Source organism: Cornus florida, unplaced genomic scaffold, assembly GCF_030987335.1.
Source record: "Cornus florida cultivar Cherokee Brave unplaced genomic scaffold, ASM3098733v1 CherokeeBrave_3.0.0_Hap2_Chr01, whole genome shotgun sequence".
NCBI lineage: Eukaryota > Viridiplantae > Streptophyta > Magnoliopsida > Cornales > Cornaceae > Cornus > Cornus florida.
In genome coordinates, this window is record NW_026775571.1 from 84,460,491 (window position 1) to 84,484,027 (window position 23,537).

Genomic DNA, 23,537 nt, shown 5'->3' on the forward strand with positions numbered 1-23,537 from the left:
GGATTGTGGCCTTTGGCGTACGCTATCGTTTCCAGTGAGAATGATGAGGATTGGTTTTGGTTCTTAAGCAAGGTAAGGGACATTCTAGACAATCACACTGTGACAATCTTAACTGACAAGCATCCGAGCTGGATAAGCGCTGTTAGGGAGCTTTTTGGCTCTCATTGCCACTCATGGTGCCTTCGTCATTTGATGGATGAGTTCTCAAGATTCATTGATGGTAGAACAAGTCTAAGATTGAATGGTTCGGGTAAAGAAACGGCAAAACAGATACTTAATAATATTGCATATGCTAGGACTGAATATGAGTACAAGAATGCAATGGCCATGATGGCAGCATTTCGAGTGGAGCTAAGCGATTGGGTTTTGGAGAATTCACCGGAACATTGGGCAAATGCTAAGTTTTCCTCTAGGCGTTGGGATAAATTACTCGTTAACCAAACAGAGTCCTTCAATGCATGGGTGCAAAAGGAGAGAATATTTTCAATCAAATGGCTCATGGAGGAACACATGCGAAGACTCACGGATTTTTTATACAAAAAAAAGGTGGACGTTGAGAAGTGGACAATCCCGGTTGGAAATTGTATTGAGAAGAAAATTAAGGATTGTCAAGGTCATGCACTTGGCTTTAGTTTGATGCGTGTTTCTCATACTGAGTGTACAGTGTTTGAACAAAATGGAAGACCATTCAAGGTGGTTTTGAAGCCTGAACCGTATTGTAGTTGTTTGGGGTGGACCATGATCGGGATCCCTTCTTCGCATGCATGTTTTGCCATTGAAAAGTACTCATTGAATATTTATGACATGGTTGATTCATGTTTCAAGGTTGAAACGCAGCAAAAATTATGTGACCATCTCATGTCTTCTGTCGCCATGCATGATATGCCGGACATTTCACGTGCTGAAGGTGAAGGTACTTCTGCTTTCATACCACCCATGGGAAGACGTTGGACGACCCCGTATGAGACGGATTGGATCACAGCTCCAAAGTAAAAGGCAGGTCCATTGTTCACAATGTGGTGAAACTGGTCATAATCGTCGAAACTGCAAGGCGCCAATACCTTATTAGGATGTGTGTGTCCAAGTTAACCATTTGTTGGCGCTAATTCAGTTTGATATTTTTGTTTTTGTTCTGTTTGTGTTTGTTGGAAACATCTGCTATATTGTCATGTTGTAAAGGGTGGTATTACTTTTTCATTGTATAGAATCTGACTTTTAGAAACGACAGTTTAGATGGAGTGTTTCATGGTCCTCCTTTTTGTGAGAGTGAAGCATTTTTCTCGAAATTGTTTATTAGCCTTAAAAATGCAAGATTAAAGTTCTCAGAAAATGGCATGAGTTATACAATCTAATTTTCTATATATTTACAGAAGAATGTTGATAGAATCATAAATAACTGTTAGTATGGGATTTTAATCTTTGTACTTATGTAACACATTATGTTTGCCTTTGATGTATGCTTTGAGAGGCACTTTTCTCGTAGTCGTACTGACCATATGTCTTCTTGGACTATATATAGGTCACTCTTTTCCAAGGGTATTCCCTTGAGGTTGCAATATATTTTGATAGTATATTGTGTTTTGAAAAAAGATCTCTACTTTTTTTCCACTGGATGCATAATTTAGGTAGAAGTTTGATTGTCTTGGAAATGAATAATGGAAGTGGAACTTGTTCGAGGCATTGTGATCTTTTGATGACTTTAGTGGAATTCTATTGGCTATTCGAAATTTTACAGGCATCTTAATTAAAGGATGGACAGGTTTACAAGTAAGCTCAATCGTATTGAAAAGTAGCTGAGACTAAACTCAACCATCATGAACAACTATTATTTGCAACTTACAATAAATTTTGATGACTTTAGTGGAATTCTATTGACTATTCGAAAATTTCACGAGCATCTTAATTGAAAGATGGACAAGTTTGAAAGTGAGCTCAATCGTATTGAAAAGAAGTTGAAGCTTAGCTCAACTCTTATGAATAACTATTATTTGCAACTTACAATGAATTTTGATGACTTTAGTGGAATCCTATCGACTATTTGGAAATTTCATGAGCATCTTAATTAAATGATGAACAAGTTTAAAAGTAAGCTCGATCATATTAAAAAGTAGTTGAGGCTGAGCTCAATCATCGTGAAAGACAATTATTTGCAACTTACAATGAATTTTGATGACTTTAGTGGAATCCTATTGGCTATTCAGTAATTTCACAAGCATCTTAATTGAAGGATGGACAAGTTTAAAAGTAAGTTCAATCGTATTGAAAACTAGTTGAGGTTAAGTTCAACCGTCATTAACAACTATTATTTGCAACTTACAATGAATTTTGATGACTTTAGTGGAATCTTATTAGCTATTCGGAAATTTCACTGGTATCTTAATTAAAGAATGAACAAGTTTGAAAGTATACTCAACCATATTAAAAAGTAGTTGAGGCTAAGCTCAAAAGTGAATACCTATTATTTGCAACTTATAATGAATTTTGTATACAAGTTAAGTTGTGGTGGCTATTGTTATTAACATTAGGAAGATTTCGTTATGAAAAATCCCCAAAGGTCAAAAGAATTTTTTTTTATAAAAAGGTTGAAGTTAAACTATGATATGTTTCTAACTGAACAACTAAAACTATTTATATTAATTTAGCTAAGAAGAATCAAAGAATTTTTTTTTAAAAAAAAAAAACTTTAAAGTCAAGTCTGCTTAAAACAAAGGATCAAAATTCTCGAGCATTCTGCAATAATTTAGTGACTTTGAAGCATAATTTTATAAATTCCATTCTTAACTTTCTTGCTAGAGCTCAAATTTAAAATGTATCTTCAATTAATTTTTCCGAAGTGTTTCTACTTTTGTTAATTTATCATAGTGTCCATTTACACACACAAATAGATATGTGGTACGGATAATGTTATTTTAATACCATAATTTGTTGTAGGATAATAGTTTATATTATTTTTTTCAATTTTATCTTTAAATAATTTAAAATCTTTTTCTAATTCACATGTACTATTACTATAGTATAATTTGTGCGATGGTACAAAATGTTGGGGAGGTTACCATCATTTCACACATTACTGTTTGGAGGTAACTGCAAATTTAGGAAAGTAGGGGGTGCCAAGAGTTATTACACTCCACATTGCTATTTCATTTCTCTTTCTCTATCTGAGGAAGAAAACTACTTCCTTCTAGGGTTTCTACTCACCTTTCTGGAAAAACGACGGCGAACTCTTCATCAGTTTCCGGCGAACCCAGCTCATCTTTCTATCGGTAATCTCACTAGCTCAACTGTGTACATAAATATATATATATATATATATATATATATGCGAATGCCTTTTACTCGAAAATGAAGATAAACCCGATTGCAATGTTACAAGTATAGACCTTTAAAAATGGTTTTCTCGAAAATTCGAAGATGGGTTTGTTCTTCTTCTTCTTATTCTTGTTTCTGTGTCTGTGTGTGTGAAATCCTGGTAAAGGATGATGAATATTGAAGAGAAGACCTGGGGGCTTAATTTTTTATTTATTTTTTAAATTTTTTTAGTTATTGTAATGAATTTTCTGCGAACAAATGCGATTGATCTATTTAGAACAAAACAAAATATACTCTTTCTCTAATTTCTTTGCAATTTATATCGACTTTGCAAGTGTTAATCTTACAAAGCTTCAGTATTGCCACTGCTATTTTTCAGCCCAATTTGGTATTTTAATTTATGAACATATTTGATTTGTAATATTCTTGTCCAGATAAATTCCAGTTACAGCACACAAATTTGATTGTCACTCCCATTTTTCTGTATCTGGATTTCAGGTAGTAGTTTTTAAGAAATGGGTTGTTTATATATGGGTCATATTGCCAATTGAAGGTGAAAAAGTTATTCTAGAATTCAGGAAATGAGTGTGATCTCAAGCTTAAGGAATCATTTTCTTAATGGGTTATGCAGAAGAGCTGTTCCTTGCTCTGTGATAGCACTGAATGGCTGTAATTATAATGTGGTATCTCGACGACACTTTGCTCAACCTGCAAGGAAAGAGGAAGAAGAGGATTACGAAGAAGTAGAGTTTGATCAAAGGAAGCTTCCAGCTGATTATGATCCGGCAACTTTTGATCCTTCCATGCACCGGAGTCCTCCCACCGATCGAGTTTTTAGGCTTGTGGATGAAATATCTGGGCTTACATTGGTTGAAGTTGCAGAGTTATCATCAATTATGATGAAAAAGTTAGGTATGAAGGAGCCCCCAGTTGTGGGGGTCATGAAAGCAGGAGCTGCTAGAATGGCAATGAAGGCACCATCGGCAGCCAAGGAAGAGGAGAAGAAACCTGAAAAGACTGTATTTGAATTGAAATTGGAGTCGTTTGAGGCAGCTTCGAAAATTAAGATAATCAAGGAGGTCAGGAGTTTTACCGAATTGGGTCTCAAGGAAGCGAAGGATTTAGTGGAGAAGGCACCTGCAGTGTTCAAAAAGGGCGTGTCAAAAGAAGAGGGAGAGCAGATAATTGAGAAGATGAAAGCTCTCGGGGCAAAGGTCATTATGGAATGAAAGTATGATCACGAATATTTTGTTCCTTACAGATTTTATGAATTCTGTTAATGTATCAGCTTTTCAGAAATTGTGGTGTTTGAAATGAACTCTACTTGAGGTCTTATCTTAACTTAGTTTGAGTTGAGTAATTTGCTAGTTGTTGTTACTGTCTGATGATGTTGATCTCTCTTGGCTTAGGAACCTAGAATTTTGATTAGGAATGTTCAAATAATGCCCATTTTTGGAATCTCAAGGCTTTTCTTAGTTGTTTTTTCTTCACAATTATAGAATGATTAAATATCGAACATAAAGGGAGGAAAATTTATATCACTTTATTGGTCTTTTTCCTTTTTTTTTTTCCTTGTTAAATGCTGAGAACATCGTGTTATTCTGGTAATCTGGTTCAAAGAATAAACTCAGTGCCTATTTGGTTTTGTAGTTTAACAAACTAGAAGCATTTCTGATTCTAATTTTTTACTTTTTCTCATGTTTGGTAGCGTAAAATATTTAATTTTTTGTTATAGAGAATTTGATAGCATGAGCTTTTGGTCAAAGTTTACATGCTTTTCGGATTGTGTTTGTGTGTTGAGGCAAAACACACAGAATCTGGGGTTAGATGAGCAGGAAAATAAAGGATGTTCAACATTACAGGGACAAGAATTGCTCATTATTGCAGAATATTGGAGAGGCTAAAGCTGGTCCATGATTGAAGATGACAAAGTAGTGCCATTACTGAGAACTTGGCCAAAGTCTTTACCTATGCCCCAAGTGAAGGATTGGTGGAATGCTTAACTTGCTCGCTTAATAGAAAAAGATACCTGTGGTAACTGAGAACCATATTTCTTTTTCTTCTTTTTCTTTACCCCGGCAAGAAACACACACACTTGCCCCTATGGGGACTTGAACCCTCGACCTTCTGCTTTGGAAGGTGAGGAAGTACTACACAGGTACGGCCTTTAGTGATAACCATATTACTAATGGAGAAACTTTTCAGGCCAAGTTTTGGTGGAAGAGGAAGCTATTGTCATACTCAAAACCCTTGGTATACTAATTCAATGTGAGCCTGAATATGAGAACTGACTGAACAAGGACATATCTTGCTAGATGTATTTATATAAAATCTGATACAGGAATATTATGAACTATAAGCAACATGTATTTAGTTACCAGATCCTTAAACCTTTTTTTACCCCCACCATTGCTTGTCCTGGATAACAATTTACAAATTTTGATATTAATTAAGAGTTTTTTTTTTTTTTTTTTTTTTCCTTTCTTCTTTTGTTCTCTTGAGTTTTTAAAGTTGAGAAGATGTCCCTCGTAGGTGTAGACCATGGTCCAGACGGCACAGGCACATCAGACATGGCTCCAACATCTCCTCCAACAACTTTCTTGAAACCCCAGAACTCCAAACTTTATGCATGACGAGGAATGTGCCCTTCAATAGAGAGTCAGTTGCACCAGATTACAACAGCCCACCTATACACCATAAGCTTGGATTAGAAACACCAACTGCACTATTGTTTCAGTAAAGTGCCCGTTTGCTTTCCTCTTCCACTGGTAAGTAACATCCCAACCCGCATATTGCCACGAGTTATGTCCATCTTCCATCTCCAATGCTCTATAGGCCAACCACACACACACACACACACTACGTATATCTGTAAACACGTGCACAATATTGCCTTCCAAGCCTCACACCTCCTATTGATTATTGCTGATATCAAACACTCCTCCTGGATACCATTGCCACATCTCCTTTCAACACAGGTAGGTCGAGATAGCGAGTTTAACCAGCCCTGTAATGTGCTCAACAGCTGACCACCTCGGTGTCAGCTAAGACGGGCAAAGGCACTCTCACTTGTGTATGTTAGTAGCATTTTTGGGCTCGGGCAACATTTTCTCTGATGGCTCAATTCAAGACTGTCTACTTTGCCCAAAAATAATTGCCATGAGAAGAGAAAAAACCAGCATTGTTCTGATTTCCATGCAAAAACCAACACTGATTGAGCACCAGTGCTTTGTCTGCATCGATTATGGCATTATCTGCAATCCCGATCTTTCTTGTTTCTTACCATTTTCAACACCTTTTGATGAGTGGGTACAAGAAGTTGAGAAATATCGAGAAAAGATCAATTTAAACTGGCTCCAGACACATCAGTAACCATACATAAGAACTAGAATGTTTCTCTTGAGCATAAAATTGAGATGATCAAATGCATTAAAAGACCATGGCACCAAAATAAAAAAATGCACAAACAAGTATTACAGAATGTTACAGCTCATACATTCATCTGATGTAACTTGGGGGTCTCATTCGAAGGGAATTAAAGCTAAAAATCTATTCCATTAACTACCAAAACTTGGAAGCATGATGCTCGTGTGGAAACACAAAGCATATCGAGAAGGGCAGCGAGCAATTTTTATGAAATTGTAACTTTTTTAATGCCTAAAGTGCCTCACGTTGGTGAACAGCAGTGAAACCCCATACTTGTTGCAACAATCTATGGCATCCTTATCTCTGATGCTACCCCCCGGTTCTGCAATAACACCAACCCCGCTTTCACATGCTTCTTCGACCGCATCTTTCCATGCTGTTTATAAAACAACACTCCAGTTAATATAAAATATGACCATCATACTCAGGAATACACACACACACACACACACACACACACACACACACACACACACACACACGATCATCATCAGGTTTCGTTACTTAAAAGGTCATTCAATTGAAGGTTGGCTGTTTATCAATCTGTACTCTTTTCAGTAAAAACTCGTGTATATCCCAACAATTACTGTACTCTCTTCACTTGTTTGCTCCCTCGTTAAGTTTACAGGTAGATCAACAAAATGCTAAATTACAATTGATTAAAACTGTAATAATTACCAAATGGAAAGAAGGCGTCACTGGCCAAAGCTGCTCCTTTGACCTCATCTCCCGCTTTCCTTAAAGCTATCCTCAAACTCTCCAAACGGTTTGGCTGCCCACTCCCCATACCTAGCATACAATTATTCTGTCCCAACAACGACCAGGATCAGAAATGATCTGTGTATTGTGCCAAAGAATTATTTTGCAGCAGTAATTTTATAACATAAAATTTGGAAATATTCTGACCTTTGCAATTACAATGGCATTGCTCTTGACATGCTTCACACATAGCCATGCGAACTCTGCATCACGAAGCTCACTTTCTTGTGGAGCCTTCTCAGAAACAACATTAAATTGGATGTCTTTTGGGGTTAAATCATCTGAATCCTGAGCTAACCAACCCCCACCAACTTGTCTGAGTGAGAGCTTTCCTTTCTCATTCTTGCTCGCCTCAAGAATTCTCAAAGTCTTTGATTTACCGCGGAGGATTTCAAGCCCCTTTTTTGAATACTTGGGTGCAACCACAATCTCGTAAAACATCCGAGTTTCACCATCCGTTGGGCTCCTGAACTCTCGGATGTCCTTTGCAAGGGCCTTGAAATGTGAAAAAGAAAAGTGTAATAAGGATGCATGCAAGGTTCAATTAAGGGCGTACAAAAAAGGCCCTAGTTCTCGAACCCCAGTCCAAGCCCAACACCCTGGTCTGCACCTGGCCCCTTGAAGTCCGGCTGTAGCTCTACCCAAATGGATCCATGTTAGGGCTTTTGAGTTTTGGAGTTGGTATGAAAGGGCCCGGAACTTATTTAAAGTTGGGGGGAGGGGCAAGTAACAGTTATACGACTGTTAGAGGCTAAATGACCAGTTCAGCCCTCTTTTTTATGTTCTTTTACATGCAAATTTTAAAAAATGCCTTGACATAAAATCTATGCATATAGATCAAAAACTAGTTTATTTATTAAAATGAAAACTACAGCTATTTGGAGTCAATAATTCAATATGGTAGAACCGCTACTTTCTTATGGCACTAAAAGAAATCAAAATTCAATATAATTATTGTGCAAATGTCTTAGTGGCTTCTCTATGGATGGAATAGTCACTAAAAGAGATAACGAAATCAGAAAATAAATGCAGATAATTGGATTTGAAACATATCATTAAAAAACAAACTTTCGACCAAGAGCATGTGTGCTAAAGTTGTTGATACCATTTAGTTTCATATAAAAGGCATTTATACAAACTTTATATATATTTACAAACTTAACTAATCTTATACACATAAAAAATGCGTACATATATTAGCATGTGTGTGTGTGTGTGTGTAAAAAATCTATTTTATAAATCATATGGAGCACATTGAAATGAAGTTCCAGGCCTCCCCGACCCGACAAACTGACAAGTTATTAATGGGCCTGGGCAGACGAAAACTTTAGGAAAAGACTGGCCCAATATATACCCCTAGTTACAATTTTTTCATTGCATCAGCTTTTACAAGTTAGTCAGGCAGAGCATTATATATTGTGCAACATCAAAGGACAGGAAGAGCTTTTCTGATTAAAGAAGAAAAGTGATGATTTAATGGAATTCCCCTGCTTTAGGAAATTACAGCACCCCTTGCTTATCTTGTCTGATGCAATGTGATTGATGATATAATTAAAATCTAATACTGAATAAGAGCTTGATTAGAATAAAAGAATTCTGTGCGAGATCTGTGGAGAAAAAAGAAAAACTCAAATCAACATACCTCATCAACCTCTATATTGACGGCTACAATACCACCAAATGCACTCACTGGATCAGCTTTTACAGCTAACCGATAGGCGTTAATGATATCATCACGTGAAGCTACCCCACATGGATTTGTATGCTTTACAATTACACAGGTAGGCCTATTAAAGTCACACACACAGTTCCAAGCTGCATCAGCATCTAAGTAGTTATTATATGACATTTCCTACACCAAGAAGGAAAAAAATGGTTAATATCCTCTTCAATTTCGGCATCATGGACCACCTGTACCCTGTCTGTGATAGAGAACAAATTAGTAATGTACTCATAATGGAATAACAAGTAATCAACAGAAGTAACAAATGAAGAGCTCTATTATGAAAATATTCCAAGAATAAAATACTAAAAGTGATCCTGTTATAATTATGGTACTAAAGTAGCAAATACTTACACATCAACAACATATGCAACCAAACACGAAGAACAAATGTGATTCATTCACTTTTTATCACAGGCACCCTCATCAACAAATCGGCAATTAAGTTATTATTTACAAGCAAAATCAATGTTTCTTTTTATTTTTCTTTTTACTTTTTTCCTTCTTTTGAAAAAGTTGCTGACTTGATGGCTTCTATGCTTCTACACAAGAGAATGAAAAACTTCTGGTAGGACCCTTCAACAGTAAGTAAATCTAATTCCCTTTCAGAAGTTGCTACCCCTCTTCTGCTTCTCTTTACCTGGGACCATTTTACTTCACATCCACCATAATAGTTCCAGCATTAAACAAGAGTAATTGTGGTTTTAACTCAGAAGTGCTCCTAATCAAAAGATTGTGTAACTACATACGCTATAAAAATGCAATGTTCCATATCTTGATAATAATACAAATATCTAAATATTAAAACAAACACAATCAAACCCATTTTGCAGCCTCAGTTTTAATGAATGTTCTCCCTAAATTAAGATATATATAGTCCATAAATAAATAAATAAATATATATATATATATATATATATATATATATACACACATAGCAGACAAGGAAGCCTTCTTGAACAGCATATCCAAGAATGGCACAAAGTGAGCTACACTCAACATATCACTAGTTATACAATTAACTGATGATGTAAAATTGCCCCGGACAATAATCGAGGTCACAGGTACTGTTATTGTCTCACCTTCCCATGGTGTTGAATAGCAGTTGCAATTCCACCAGCATTAACTTCTGAGAGACTCTTGTCAATATAAAATGCAGCCTTTTGATGAGGATTTTCACCATAGCGAAGTGAACTTTTGAGTGCGAGAGGAACTGTCAAGCTGGGAGGAAACTTGTCTTCCAACAAAGAAAAACCCAGTCAATGTATGTCTAAGAGGCATTAGGAACATGAAAATTAGATAAGTGAAATTCGATTTTATAGCAAGCATAACATGTACATGTGTTCTAAAATATAGTGTAAGCTAATTTAATTTTCCTTGATACTTATTTGATATCGAACAATGTCATTTTCAGATATTTATGCTTATATATTAAATTTTAATCATCTCATTGATTTGTAATATGACATCAACTTAACATCATGATCACTTACTAAAACAAATTACATCATGATCATGTGAATGTTGTGAAACCATTTTATTAACATGAGGTTCCCACATCAACTTTTCAAGTGGAAGGTTGAAGGTTCAAGTCCCCCATAAGGGACAATTGTGGGGGTGTGTGCCATGCTCTAAGAAAAAGGAATGTGCCTCGGTAATAATGGGAAATAGAGAGTATATGGAGCAGAGTACCTCCCCCAGTCTGTTTCCACAACCATTCTGAAACTGCAGAATCATAAGAAGCAACATGCTGAAAAGCCTTCCAGGCAAGCTTCCTTCTGAAACCTTGATCATCTTTGTCTCCTCGAAGAAATTCTAGGAGTGCAAGATAGTCTTGTGAATCAACAACAACCAAGACATCCTTGTGATTCTGTTCAATATGTATGTGTTAATCAGGATCTGACATAAGGAAGAAAAAAGAACACTAAGCAATTGTTATGGGCCTATCAAACTAATTGCTATGGACCTATAAAACAGAGACATATTGCCCAAGTATTATAATAAGGTTATGGTTTTAATTGCCCCTGAAGTGCAATTTATGGGCTTCTGGTTACACCAAGCGACTAATCAATGAACGTGAGCATTGATATCTAGAATATGATTATGTCATTACCCCTTTTAGTTCTTTAAATTTAAATGAATCTATGATCACTGATGTCAAGACTATGCCCGATCACCTATAACATTGATCTCTTATTACTATAATTGAGTTCAATCAGTTGAATGATACTTAAATGATGGAATTATTTTACCTTGCTAGTTAGTATGGTTTGTGGATTGACAGTCTGGCTAAAAGTAGTTTTACTCTAATGCATACATATAAATGTATATTGTTTGTTCTGACCTCAAAAGTGTCTGCGCCTGTATTCTAATCATCCTTGCTTCTTAGCACACAACTTATCACAAGGAAGATTTTTTAAAATAAAAAAAAAAATTACAAAAAAAATAAAATAAATAAATAAAAGGAATGCAGCTTTGCTATATTTGGAGACTACAAATTCACCTTTCAAAAAAAAAAAAAAAAAGTTATCAAAAGGAAATTGCTCCTTTCTTGTCAAAGGGAACACATCTGGTCATCTGCCACACCCCCTTACTGCTGCTTATCAATCTAAATGCCATCCAATTTGATGACCTTCACCACCGCCTCAATACCAGCCAATTGAAATAACTTTATAGCTTACCCCATGATTAATGTTTTGGCAGAAAATGAAGTCCATTTATTGGAAATTTTAAGGACTGGGATAATTGAGATTGGTTATTTTTTCAGTCAATTTTTTATCACTAGAAGTATGTATGATCATCATGAACGTATATGCCAAGTGTACAAGAAAACACAGTAGAATAATTGGTACACATACAAAAGTCAATATTTGCATTGAGATAAACAACCTTTGCAGCAGCTCTTATCATGGCAGGGCCACCAATATCAATGTTCTCTATTCCATCCTCAAATGATATTCCACCAGTAGAGGAAACTTTGTCATAAAAGGGGTACAAGTTTACCACCACTAAATCAAAGGTACCTGTAGAAGCACATCTTAGCAACAGCTATATGGTACCATATACAAAGAGATCAAGAGTATAACTTTTGCTGATTGGATAAAAGGACTAGATAAAATATTCATATCTATAAAGCATTTGGCTTCACTAAAAGCTCAACTAGGGTAGGAAAATATACATATGGCTCATATAATTAACATAGCGATTCCTCCAATCAGGTGGATTATTAATATCTCTTGAACTTGTAGTCTTCTACCATTTACATAAAAATGAAGGCTGTCCCACCCATTTGTGGTCTAACATGTCATACATAACTTTTATTCCATCGGAGAACTCAACTCTAATTCAATATAAATATTACTCCATTGTTATATATATATTCCTATTTTACCTTGCTAGCTTATATGTTTTTTACCATACCCTGCCTAAATACACTGATAACATAAAGAAGGTTGCTAGACATCTTCTGGTTTACCATATCATAGAAGTTCTACTCCGTTAATGTTATTGACTACAACTCATGATAACTATGCCATTACAATTATACCATCCCATTTTTACTGTACACTAACTTATATGATTCCTAACACCCACTAGTATATCATTTTCTATTATAATACTCAAGTAAGATATATGTGTCTGAGACATATATATATATATATATATATATATATATATATATATATATATATATATTCTGTTTATTATTATGCCTTCATCCATCTTCTAATCTTCAATTTCCTCTTTTATAAGCCCCATTAAAAAATGAACGTCCACTTAGACAAAGTTAACTTCAAAAAGAAAAATACTACAAAATAATTGAAAAAAAAAAAATTTAATCAATTCATATCCATCATAACCCAACAACACAAAATGGACTAGAAGAACAAAACATAGTAGAATGTAATTGCAAGACAAAACTGCATTTGATCCCATGCTCCTGCAATGGTGTGGTAGAACTCACATATTCCATGCTTGTCTAAAGCTTCCATATGATGTTTTTGGTCTCTTCTAGCAAGAATACCACCATGTATGTTAGGATGTAAAGTTTTTACACGACCATCAAGCTGTAAAAGAATAAAAACACAATAATAATTATACATTGTTAATTAAAGTAGAGGTTTCTTTATTGACCTTGCAAGGTCTTAGAGAGAACAATAATTTTCATAGTATCACAAGAACAACATTAAGTAAAAACATAATTTTACACATATCTATAACAAACTAGAGATAAACAGTTCCCCATCCCTTATTAAGGAGTGGGCTGCCAAGTGTGCATTGGATGCTCAGAGAGAGAGAGAGAGAGCTGTTCTTTTTTAATCTTTTGAAAGAAAGGGATATCATAAAATGAGCACCCCAGAAGTCCTCTTCACTGGAAGGGCAGAATTACTTATTCAGAAATCAGATACAGGATATTCTAGGATTCAATTGGAATGCAAATGAAGTAAGTATAATGCAGATAATTTTGTAGAATAGCCACAAAAACCAAAAGCACAGTGGAAAGTGCAAGACTTTGCATGGAGAAATAAAAGCAAACTAGGAGGGAAATTAAAACAAAGATGCAAAGTCTGAAAACAACGGCAAACCAAACCAATATAGGTCAAGACAGTACAAGAACCAGCTCACCATTTCCGGAAAACAAGTAAGTTGCTCCACTTTGGTTACAGACACCCCAGTATTTTCCAAAGCAGATGCTGTTCCTCCGGTTGAAACAATTGTGTATCTGCAGGTTATGGAATAGGTCATTACATACAACAATTCACATCTCTACAAGAGGCACATGGTAGCTAACTATCTGACAATATCAAACCTGTATGGCAAAATTTTTATTGTTCATTTTAAGATATAAATATATTGTACCATACATACTAAGAACGCAAGTTAGTGTGTCACAACCCACCCCACCCGTGTAGATATTGTCCCTTTGCACACTCTCCTTTCGGTTTCCTCAAAACGCGTCTACACAGTTAGGGGGTGTCCACACATATAAGTCTCAACACCTTCTGTCCCCCAGACGATGTGGGATGTCACAATTACCCACTCTTGGGACCCTCCTGTGTGACCCGCATGGGCTTGTGCTAGCCCCCCCATTTATGGTTAGGAATTGGCTCTAATTCCATTTGTCCGAACCACCTCGCACCGTGTACATATTGTCCACTTTGCACACTCAACTCTCGATGCTCGCGGTTTTCCTCAAAATGCATCTACATAGTTAGGGGGTGTCCACACATATAAGTCTCTCCCCCTCCCCCCCCCCCAACCCACCGCGGGCCGTCACATAGTAGGCCAACATTATTACAAAAAACAAATAATAAATTGAAACAATAACTAATTTCATGTAAATTACCAAATACTTCTTATTATAATTTTATTGAATGTAAATGTATCAGCAGACATGCACTAAAAAGTAATAAGCTACAAGTACCAGATTCAATTTTCTACAAAGGCTCAATTCAGTTTTATTAACAGAAAACAGATCCATTACGATTCAATTAAGTGCAAGAATAAAAGGGCAGAAAAGTTTAGTTAGATCAGTGTGCATGATGCGCACGCCATGTTACCATGGCTGTGATTTATTCAGACATAATTCCTTAAATTTTTAATAAAATATATAAGGAAACAGCAAGGTTGGCCTGAAAGATCCAATGCCCTGATTAACATAAATTAACGCAATGATCCCAACATAATCTGCACTGTAGTGAACATCTTTCAAACAAAATTCTGAACCAATAATTGAAGAAGGAAAAAATATCAGATTGTTGAGATTTATTATGAAGCAATCTCAAGCAAATGCACCAAAGAATAGAGGGCAACAAAATTTCTGAAAATTCACCCTAGCTCTTGAAGTCCATTGCCAAGGAAAGCCAGATCCTTTTTGTCTGACAATGATATAAGTGCATGTTTGTTGCCTGAAATGAAGTGTTGATAATCTAAATCAGAAAAATTGCATTTAAGAACATTACAAAGATATAACTTCAAAAACCCAATGGTCCCACCAAGAAAGAAAAGAGGAGAGGATGAGAGAGGGGAGTGAGGGGGAGAAGGCTGGCTTCAATGCCTGACCTCTTGAACACCCTCTGAGTGCCAACATCCAGATTTTATCACCAGAGCAAGTAATAGGATGAGCTACAAAATGACTCATCTTGAATCCAACACATTTTTAAGTGCATTATCTTATGAAACCATGAAGCTTGCCAAATTTTAACTGAGTCACCAGCCAACCTATTTAGACTTAGAAGAATTACTAAATTGAAAGTAATCCTGCACCCAAGTATTTGAAGGGGCCAAGTTGCATAAATCATTTTGGCTCATACCAAGGAGTAAACTCTCTCATATTATCTAGGGTGGTTATGATTTCAATTCTGCAACTCTCAATCATTAGCCTTTTTACTTCACTTCATTTTGCAGAGAACACAGAAGTCATTTGAATGTATCCATGAATTTTGTGTAGATGAAGAGCTTCAATTTTTAGTGTTTTATTGCAATTGGATTGCTTTGTAGTTTGTGGTTTTTAAAAAGGAAAAGTAATGTTTACTACGTACTTGAACTTGTGATGACTTGAAATTTATTCATCCCTATTTGAAAATCATATTATGGGGTTATTGCTTAATTAGATGTTTCATTCCATTAATTTTCATTTTAGGTTCATGCTTTCTGTAAGTTTTATAAAATTTCATATAATTATTTTTATTTTAGCATTTATTAATTATGGGTATCAATGTAAATGAATATGAAAGTTATAGAATCAATAACATCAATGTATCTAAGTTTCTTATTCTAACTACAGTTTGAAATACATTCATTAATTTTGTCAATGACAATGTAATGTAACCAAGTTTCTTCTTTTTTTCTAAAACCTATAAAACTAAAAGTATATGCTATTTATTATTTGTTAAATGACACTACAGAAGAACAATCCAGGCTCCACACATGAGCTTCGGCAAGATTCATGAGAATATAATAGTTCAATAAAGACTACACAAAATTATAAAAAAACAAAAAAATATTCATGGAATGCCCTCATTCCTCCTCACATTATAGATTTAACAACCGCAAAGATTGCTAACAAGACACTTCTTTCATATGCACATATATTCTCAGTATATATGTGTGTGTCAACTGTGTATATATGTGTTTACTAACCACCAATGCTGTAACAACCAATTTCATGAACTCCAATGTTGAAACAAGACAGCCCAAAACATCTTAAATGTCAAACAAATAACATAACCCTTAACAAGAACATTTTAAGCTTTGATTGAATATAAACTGTATCAGCAGATTATTCATTTTACAATTTGGGATACTGGGTATGCATACACATAATATATATATATATATATATAAAGACAGATAGGTAAGATTACCAGAAGCAGAGGCCTCGGAATTGGCCTTGGGAATTGACATGGTATCTGCCTCAGCCATGGCTATAACTGAAGAAAAGCTAGGGCGAAAAGACGAAGTCGACGAAGAGTGTTGCAATGAAGAAGAAGACTGACAGCAGAAAAAAGGAGACAAATTTAGAGCTCGACATGAAATCGGCGATGAGAATTAAAAGAATTACAAAGAGTACCAAATTGTTCCGACTAAACAAGAACAAGTGTGTATATATATAGAGTATATAATTACCGGCTGGAAGAAACAACTAGTTCTCCGAGAATTGCAGAGTTGAAGAACAACAGCACAAGGAATGTGATTGTGAGCGACGACGGCGGTGGTGGCGGTGGCGGTGGCGGTGGTGGCGGCGGCAAACTTGAGCATGTCTTTGGCTCTGTAAAGGGGGAACTTTTGGTATGGTAGATAGTGTGCGGATGTGTTGCTGGTATGGTTATTTTGGGCTCGTGTGTTGCGACTCTGTAGTTCGCTATTTAGAAAACTTAAATATGAAAATTTATTTGAATGACATTTTTCTAAAATGATTTTATGAATAATCAGTTACTGAGATATTTGTTTTAATTCTTTTAAAAAATTTATTTAAAATTTTAAAATTAATAAGTCAAATATACCCGTTAATTTGTCCAATGACCTGAGAAAATGAGATTCAATGTGAAAAAAATTCATGCACTACCCAATATAGTGTTTTGTGGACCTCACGAAATATTATTGCACTTCATGAGTCACTAAAATTATCTTTGCCAGATCCTATTTTAATTTCTTAAATTCTATTTCATTTCAAATACAAAAATATATTTTAGTTTATAACAAGGTTTTTGGTCCCATGGTATGACCTCTTCATCCAAGAAGAGAAATGAGTTCAAACTTAAACATATACAAAAATACGTGACTACGTACCTTAAATATATATATATATATATATATATATATACAATTTCATTTTATTCAAAATACAAAATACAAATATTTTCAAAAATTAGATTTAATTCTCCAAACATCTATGCAACACATATATTAAGATCAATAATTCAATATTGTTAGAGAATTTTGTCCCACATTAAATTTAGATGAAAGAGGTCTTGCGTTTATGAGAATGGAATTTTTAAATTAGATATATTAAGATCAATAATTCAATATTGTTAGAGAATTTTGTCCCACATTAAATTTAGATGAAAGAGGTCTTGCGTTTATGAGAATGGAATTTTTAAATTAGATGGATTTGACCCGTTATATCAAACCCTTTAGGGAAGAAGATGATATACCAATGTTGTGAACCATTAAATAGTGTATTACTAATTTACTAAGAATTATATGGTAGAAAAGTAATAAAAAAACATTCTCTTGCATGGGTTATCCACATTGGCCAACCCTTTTTCATTAGTGCAAAGCCGCCCCAAATCAGGCCTAGTTTCCCGGTCTGGGGGCCCATTAAAACCCACTCATAAGCAGGCTGAGCCCACAGCATGGACCACCTGTTTTCCATGGGCCTCAACTGGGCTCTCTAACGTTTGACAGTAGCAGACTGAAAGAGTTTTATAATGGTCGTGGTCAATCTCACCCCCTCCATAACCAAATGGACCTTCTAGGTATATATATATATATATAGGGGCGGAGCCCGTGTATGTCCAAAGGGGGCACGTGCCCCCTCTGGCCTGGCCTGGTCCCGCTTACTATAATATATATACTAAATTTATATATTTTACATGTATATATAAAAAAAATTATATAATGTCACTCCTAAAATTTTAATTTTCTAAAATTATCTCTTAAATTTTGTATTTATCTCTTTTATCACTCTTTAAACTCATTTAATTTCCTTTTAAAAAAGTCAAAAATTCTTTTTTGAATCAAACTCTAATTTTTTTCCCTTTCAAAATTTTCTCATTTTTATTTCCTTTTTAAATTTTTTGTCAATTATTTATCTTTCTTAAATTACTCATTAATTGATATATTATTTTGAGTAATTTTTCTTTTTTATTTTTTGATTTACACTATATCCCCCGGGCCAATTTAATTTCTGATTCCGCCCCTGTATGTATATATATATATTTAATATCCTGACAGCACCGCCACATCCAAGGGCTGGGATAACCCTTGGAACTATAACTGAGTATTTAATACTTCCTATAAAAAAATAAAAAATAAATCCCCTTAGGAATGTCAAATCAAAGTGTTCCAAGACCGCTATGTCCATTACTTGAAAAGCCCACCTAAAGGGTATATATAATAATAATAAATTTAAATAAAAAAAAAAAAATTAAGATATACTAGAATGACTTAAATTTAGACCCGTCTTTTTGAGATTTGTCTCTATTGAGACGGATTTAAGATCATCCTAATAACATTAGAGACGAATTTAGAAAGAGTTTAAAATTCATCGTGTTATCATCTCTAATAACTTACGTTGTTAAAAGGTGACATATTAATGAAGTTGACATGTATATACCGTTAATCAATTAAAATCTTACTGCAACATGAACATTAATAAAGTTTATACGTTTATTTAAATGACGACTAATAATTAACTCTGAACTAATTACATATCGAGTCCATATAATAATACCTCGTAACATAAACCTCCTATGCTACTGTATATTATAGTCAAACACCATTAAACAAGATCCACATGAACTCGTATGCTAGTTTCATTTCTTGTATGATTGAGGAGAGCATGTTCTATCACGTGCTAGAGATGGATAGTCCAAAGATTTAACAGAATTTAATTAATTAACCAAATTAGTAGCACATCTACATATATATATATGTATAGTGTCAGAGGGTATAAAAGGCATCTTTGAGTAGTTGTGGTCAGTCAGAGCAATGTTTTTATATAAATCACTCAAATTACCATCACTGGATTCAACTTTGACCATCACTATGATAAAGTGTCAATGAACTTTAATCAATCTTTAAATTAAGAGCACAGTCCCACAAAAATCTTGTACTCTCCTTGGACAGTGTGTGAGTGTGTGTTTTTAGAGAGTTGAATATTGCATCTTACAGGCTGTTTAAAGTATTTTTGTCCTCCTGACATTTTCTACTCACTTTTAATCGTTTGATGTTGAATTCACAAGATCTGTTTCGTTAAATTGATTATTCCATAATTGGTTGAAACTAAGAGTATAAAAGTATAATTGGATTATTCTTCAGAAAGTCTCTCTCTCCCAAACACATACACAGTGAATTAAAGTATTTTATTTCCCAAGATTGATTTGAAAAATTAAATTGCAAAACAAATATATATATATATATATATATATATATATATATATGTGACTCTTTTCAAGTTCGCTACGTAATTCGTATCAATCAGTTTACACTGATTTTATCTAAATTCGTTGCACTACAAACCATGCATTAGTTATAAATTTCATGTGCATGTGTATAATCTTGATAGTAGTGATGCTAACAAAAAGGTTTTTTTTTTTTTAATATATATATATAGAGAGATTTAAATTGTAAGTATTACATAAGATGTATAAGATTTTAAATGTATAGATCCATAATGTTAAATGATATTTTTTTTTTTTTTGACAAGTAGAATGGGAAATGAAAATGTTCCTCTAAAAACATAAATTTGTCCTTGATTAGTTTATTTCTTGGTTTGATTTATAATATTCTATATTCTAGAAAATTTCACACATTTTTTAATTCTTACATGCACGAGTTAATTTGCCTCATCTTCATTTTTTTATCTTCATTCATTTGAACTTTATTTATTTATTTTTAAGTAATCTAACATTTTATGCAAATACAAATTATAAAATGACATTTAATATGAAATATATCCTGAACAATTTTACATATATATATATATAAAAACTATTCAAATATATGATTGATATTGAAACTCCAAATTAATGAAAATTGAGTGTTCATAGGTTCATATATATTTGTTTAATAAACGAGGTGAAATTGACTAAAGTCTCTAACTATAGAATATACTTGACCAAAAGTAGACTCGACTTATATTGGGATGATAAATATATACTAATTTTTTTTTAGTGTGAACTTGACTATTAATTATTAAGTCTATTATTATATGATGTGCTTGACCAAAAGTAGACTAATCTTGTGTTGGGGTGATGAACACATGCATGATATTTGTATTTTTTATTTTACTTTTTAAAAGTTTTCATTTATTGATAGTGACTGTAATAAAAAATAACAAAATGTAAAAAAGTGTAACAATTTAATGTACAAATAAACTACACATGTTTTATCATCTGGATCCAACTGAACTCAATTTTTGAACTTGTATTAAGAATAAATTGATCCCGGATGAACAAACCGAGAGAAAAATAATATTAAGCTCCTTTCTAATCCTAATTAAGGAGAAAATTTTCAATACTCCCTTTAGGGATACCAACTCCGCCCGATCATAACTCTCTATTTACTTTGATAATAGGAAATGAGACTTCCCTAGTGGGAGTAATTATCAATGGCTCCAATACCCAATTGTTACATACATTATATTAAGTCTTGTGACTCGAATTTGATGTATTTGTAGCGTTTTGGAGAAGATGGATCAATCTTAAGTAATTTGGACTAGTCCAACTAGAGAAAGATTGAAAATAAGGAGTTGTCTTATTTGGACCCGTATAAGTTATTTAGAACGGTCCAACTAACAGAAAGTATTAAATACTCCGGATCACGGATGCGATAGTGGGCCCCCATCACATTTAAGGTCTAGGATGATCCAAGTATCATACTCGGGATATTTAATATTTTTTCCTAACTACGATGAAAAGACCGTAGATTTGTGAAGGAATTTATGACACATTAGGTTGCTATTTTAGAGATGTGATTGATATGGTAAGTTCTTATAGGCAAGTGATTGAATTTTTGTCCAATAAGATTATTGGGTTTGAAGATTTTATAAATAGATATAGGCGTGAGTAGGTATGAACGTAGCCCTTGAGTTGGGTGAACTATATAAAAATATTGTATTGTGTATAAATGTGTATACTTGTTATCTCCACACATACTTATGTAATAATGATATTTCCATGGTGTATGATGAATAATAGAATTAACTCTCAACAACATACTGTTAAGTAGGTTAAAGAGTGTTAATTAGGGCTGCAACTCCGGCGGATTGGGCAGGCTTGTCATTCATCTTAGGCTAGGCCCATATAGAAAATCTTCCGCCCGAGCCGAGCTGCCTAAGCCCAACCCATACATAATTTGTCTAGCCCGAGCCTGCACTAAGCCTACCTCAGAAGAATTTGTGTAAAAAATAAATCAATTAATACTACACCACGACTTGAACCTGAAACCTTAAGCATAAAACCTAAGCATACTACCAACTTAGTTACTACACTCTTACGACTTAGGTATAATTATAAATATATATAATATTTTCGGGCTCGGGTTGGACTTCGGGCTTCATCCGTATCAACCCAAGCCCAACTTGAATTAAATTCGGGCTCAAAATATATAGCCTAAGCCCAAACCGAAATTAAAAAAATATTACCCAAGCCCACAAAATTTCGGGCTAGGCTTCGGGTTATTTCAGGTTGGGCCTATCCGAGTTGCAGCCCTCGTGTTAATAATCCTAACAACTAGTATCAGAGTCGATGGTGAATCGAAGCCTGTGGTTGATCTTGAAGATCAAAGTTGAAGATTGGTGTAAAATTTGTCAAAACAGAGGCTGATTGTGGTTGCTATAGAGATTTAATCAGAGTTGATGATGATACGGAGATGGTGAAGATAAGGAAGAAGGTGATAATGTGAGGTCCATGAGGAACAAATCTTGGGATAAATCAGAAGATGTTAATTTTCATAGGAAGCAAAGGCGATGGTTTAAGAAGGTAGTTTGTTGTTTTGAGCCAAAAAAGTAATTGATGAGGATATATGAGTTGATTAATTGATGAGTTGACATGTGTGAGCAGTTAAGCACAATGGGATGTAAGGAAATAATACGGAGGAAGAAGAGTTTTTTTTTCTGTGTTTTTTTGCTCTAGGTAAATAGATTTTAAGTTGAAGTGGAGCTATAGATGAGGACGTGAAGACAAATCTCAAACCAAGGTGGAAATTGTTGGGTTTTATGGCTCGAATTCAATGTGTATGTAGTCTTTTGGAGAAGATGGACCAATCCAAGCTATTTAGACTCGTCCAACTAAAGAAAGATTGAAGATAAGGAGTTGTCCTATTTGGATCCGTCCAACTATGATGAATGATGAAGAGGGTGAAGATTTTGGAAGGAATTTGTGGCATATTAAGGTGTTATTTTAGCATTTTTAACTGATTATTAAAACACTATTTTGTATAAAAATATATATTGTCGCGTATAATGTGTATTTTTTTTATTATTTATCTCCAGCAGTATATTAAGATACAGTGTCACGTCACCAATGTGTAAAATTATCTTGTATTTTACACAACTCCTTTATACAGTCACATCAACATATTTTGTTTCTCCTCATTCTTTCTAATTCATTAACGAATCAACCATATATTGAGTAGGTTTGTAAAAATTATATTGGTCCTGGCATGACGTTAGTTGTTATTATCACATATATTTTTATATAAAAGATATAAAATAATGATCGGAGTTAAAAATAAATAATTTAATTTTTTTTTGTAAAACTATTAAGACACGTTAATTTACACCACATATATATATATATATAACTCGTGCGGAGTAACCATCTATGTAATTATGGTTAAATTGAAAAACGAGTTTGAAGATTTTATGAACAGGAAAAATTGATAGTCCCACTAACATTTTTCAATTTTTTTAAAATCTAGCCTAGCACTGACACAAAGAAGACCAGAGTAGTAGGTTTTCGTTTCATGGTGTTGAATCTGGATATAGACTGACATGAACCACAAACCATGTCCATGTGCTCTCTCTCTGGGCACCACGTGATGGTCTGTAGACCTTCACATCTCACAACATAGGACCCACCCCCTATTGACT

At 34.3% G+C, this 23,537-nt stretch overlaps 1 protein-coding gene across 1 annotated transcript; it reads right to left on the minus strand.

The window, feature by feature from the left end:
• Positions 1-6,676: 6,676 nt before the first annotated feature.
• Positions 6,677-17,071, minus strand: LOC132303768 (uncharacterized). The gene is made up of 12 exons (XM_059801185.1): positions 16,847-17,071; positions 16,585-16,711; positions 15,051-15,126; positions 13,844-13,940; positions 13,182-13,284; positions 12,107-12,240; positions 10,910-11,087; positions 10,300-10,454; positions 9,137-9,346; positions 7,642-7,989; positions 7,414-7,540; positions 6,677-7,111 (listed from the first exon to the last, which is right to left on the minus strand). Exons 1-12 carry the CDS (start codon positions 16,976-16,978, stop codon positions 6,960-6,962), a joined length of 1,839 nt encoding a protein of 612 aa, XP_059657168.1. The 5' UTR covers positions 16,979-17,071; the 3' UTR covers positions 6,677-6,959.
• Positions 17,072-23,537: the final 6,466 nt, after the last annotated feature.

Bases quoted from the DNA above. Each gene is read 5' to 3' on its own strand.
- LOC132303768 (XM_059801185.1), bottom strand. From the start codon at position 16,978: ATGCTCAAGTTTGCCGCCGCCACCACCGCCACCGCCACCGCCACCACC. The intron at 15,127-16,584 runs GTAATCTTACCT...ACTTCATTTCAG, and splicing joins TTCCGAGGCCTCTGCTTCTG to GCAACAAACATGCACTTATA. The intron at 9,347-10,299 runs GTGAGACAATAA...TTCTTGGTGTAG, and splicing joins CTATTCAACACCATGGGAAG to GAAATGTCATATAATAACTA.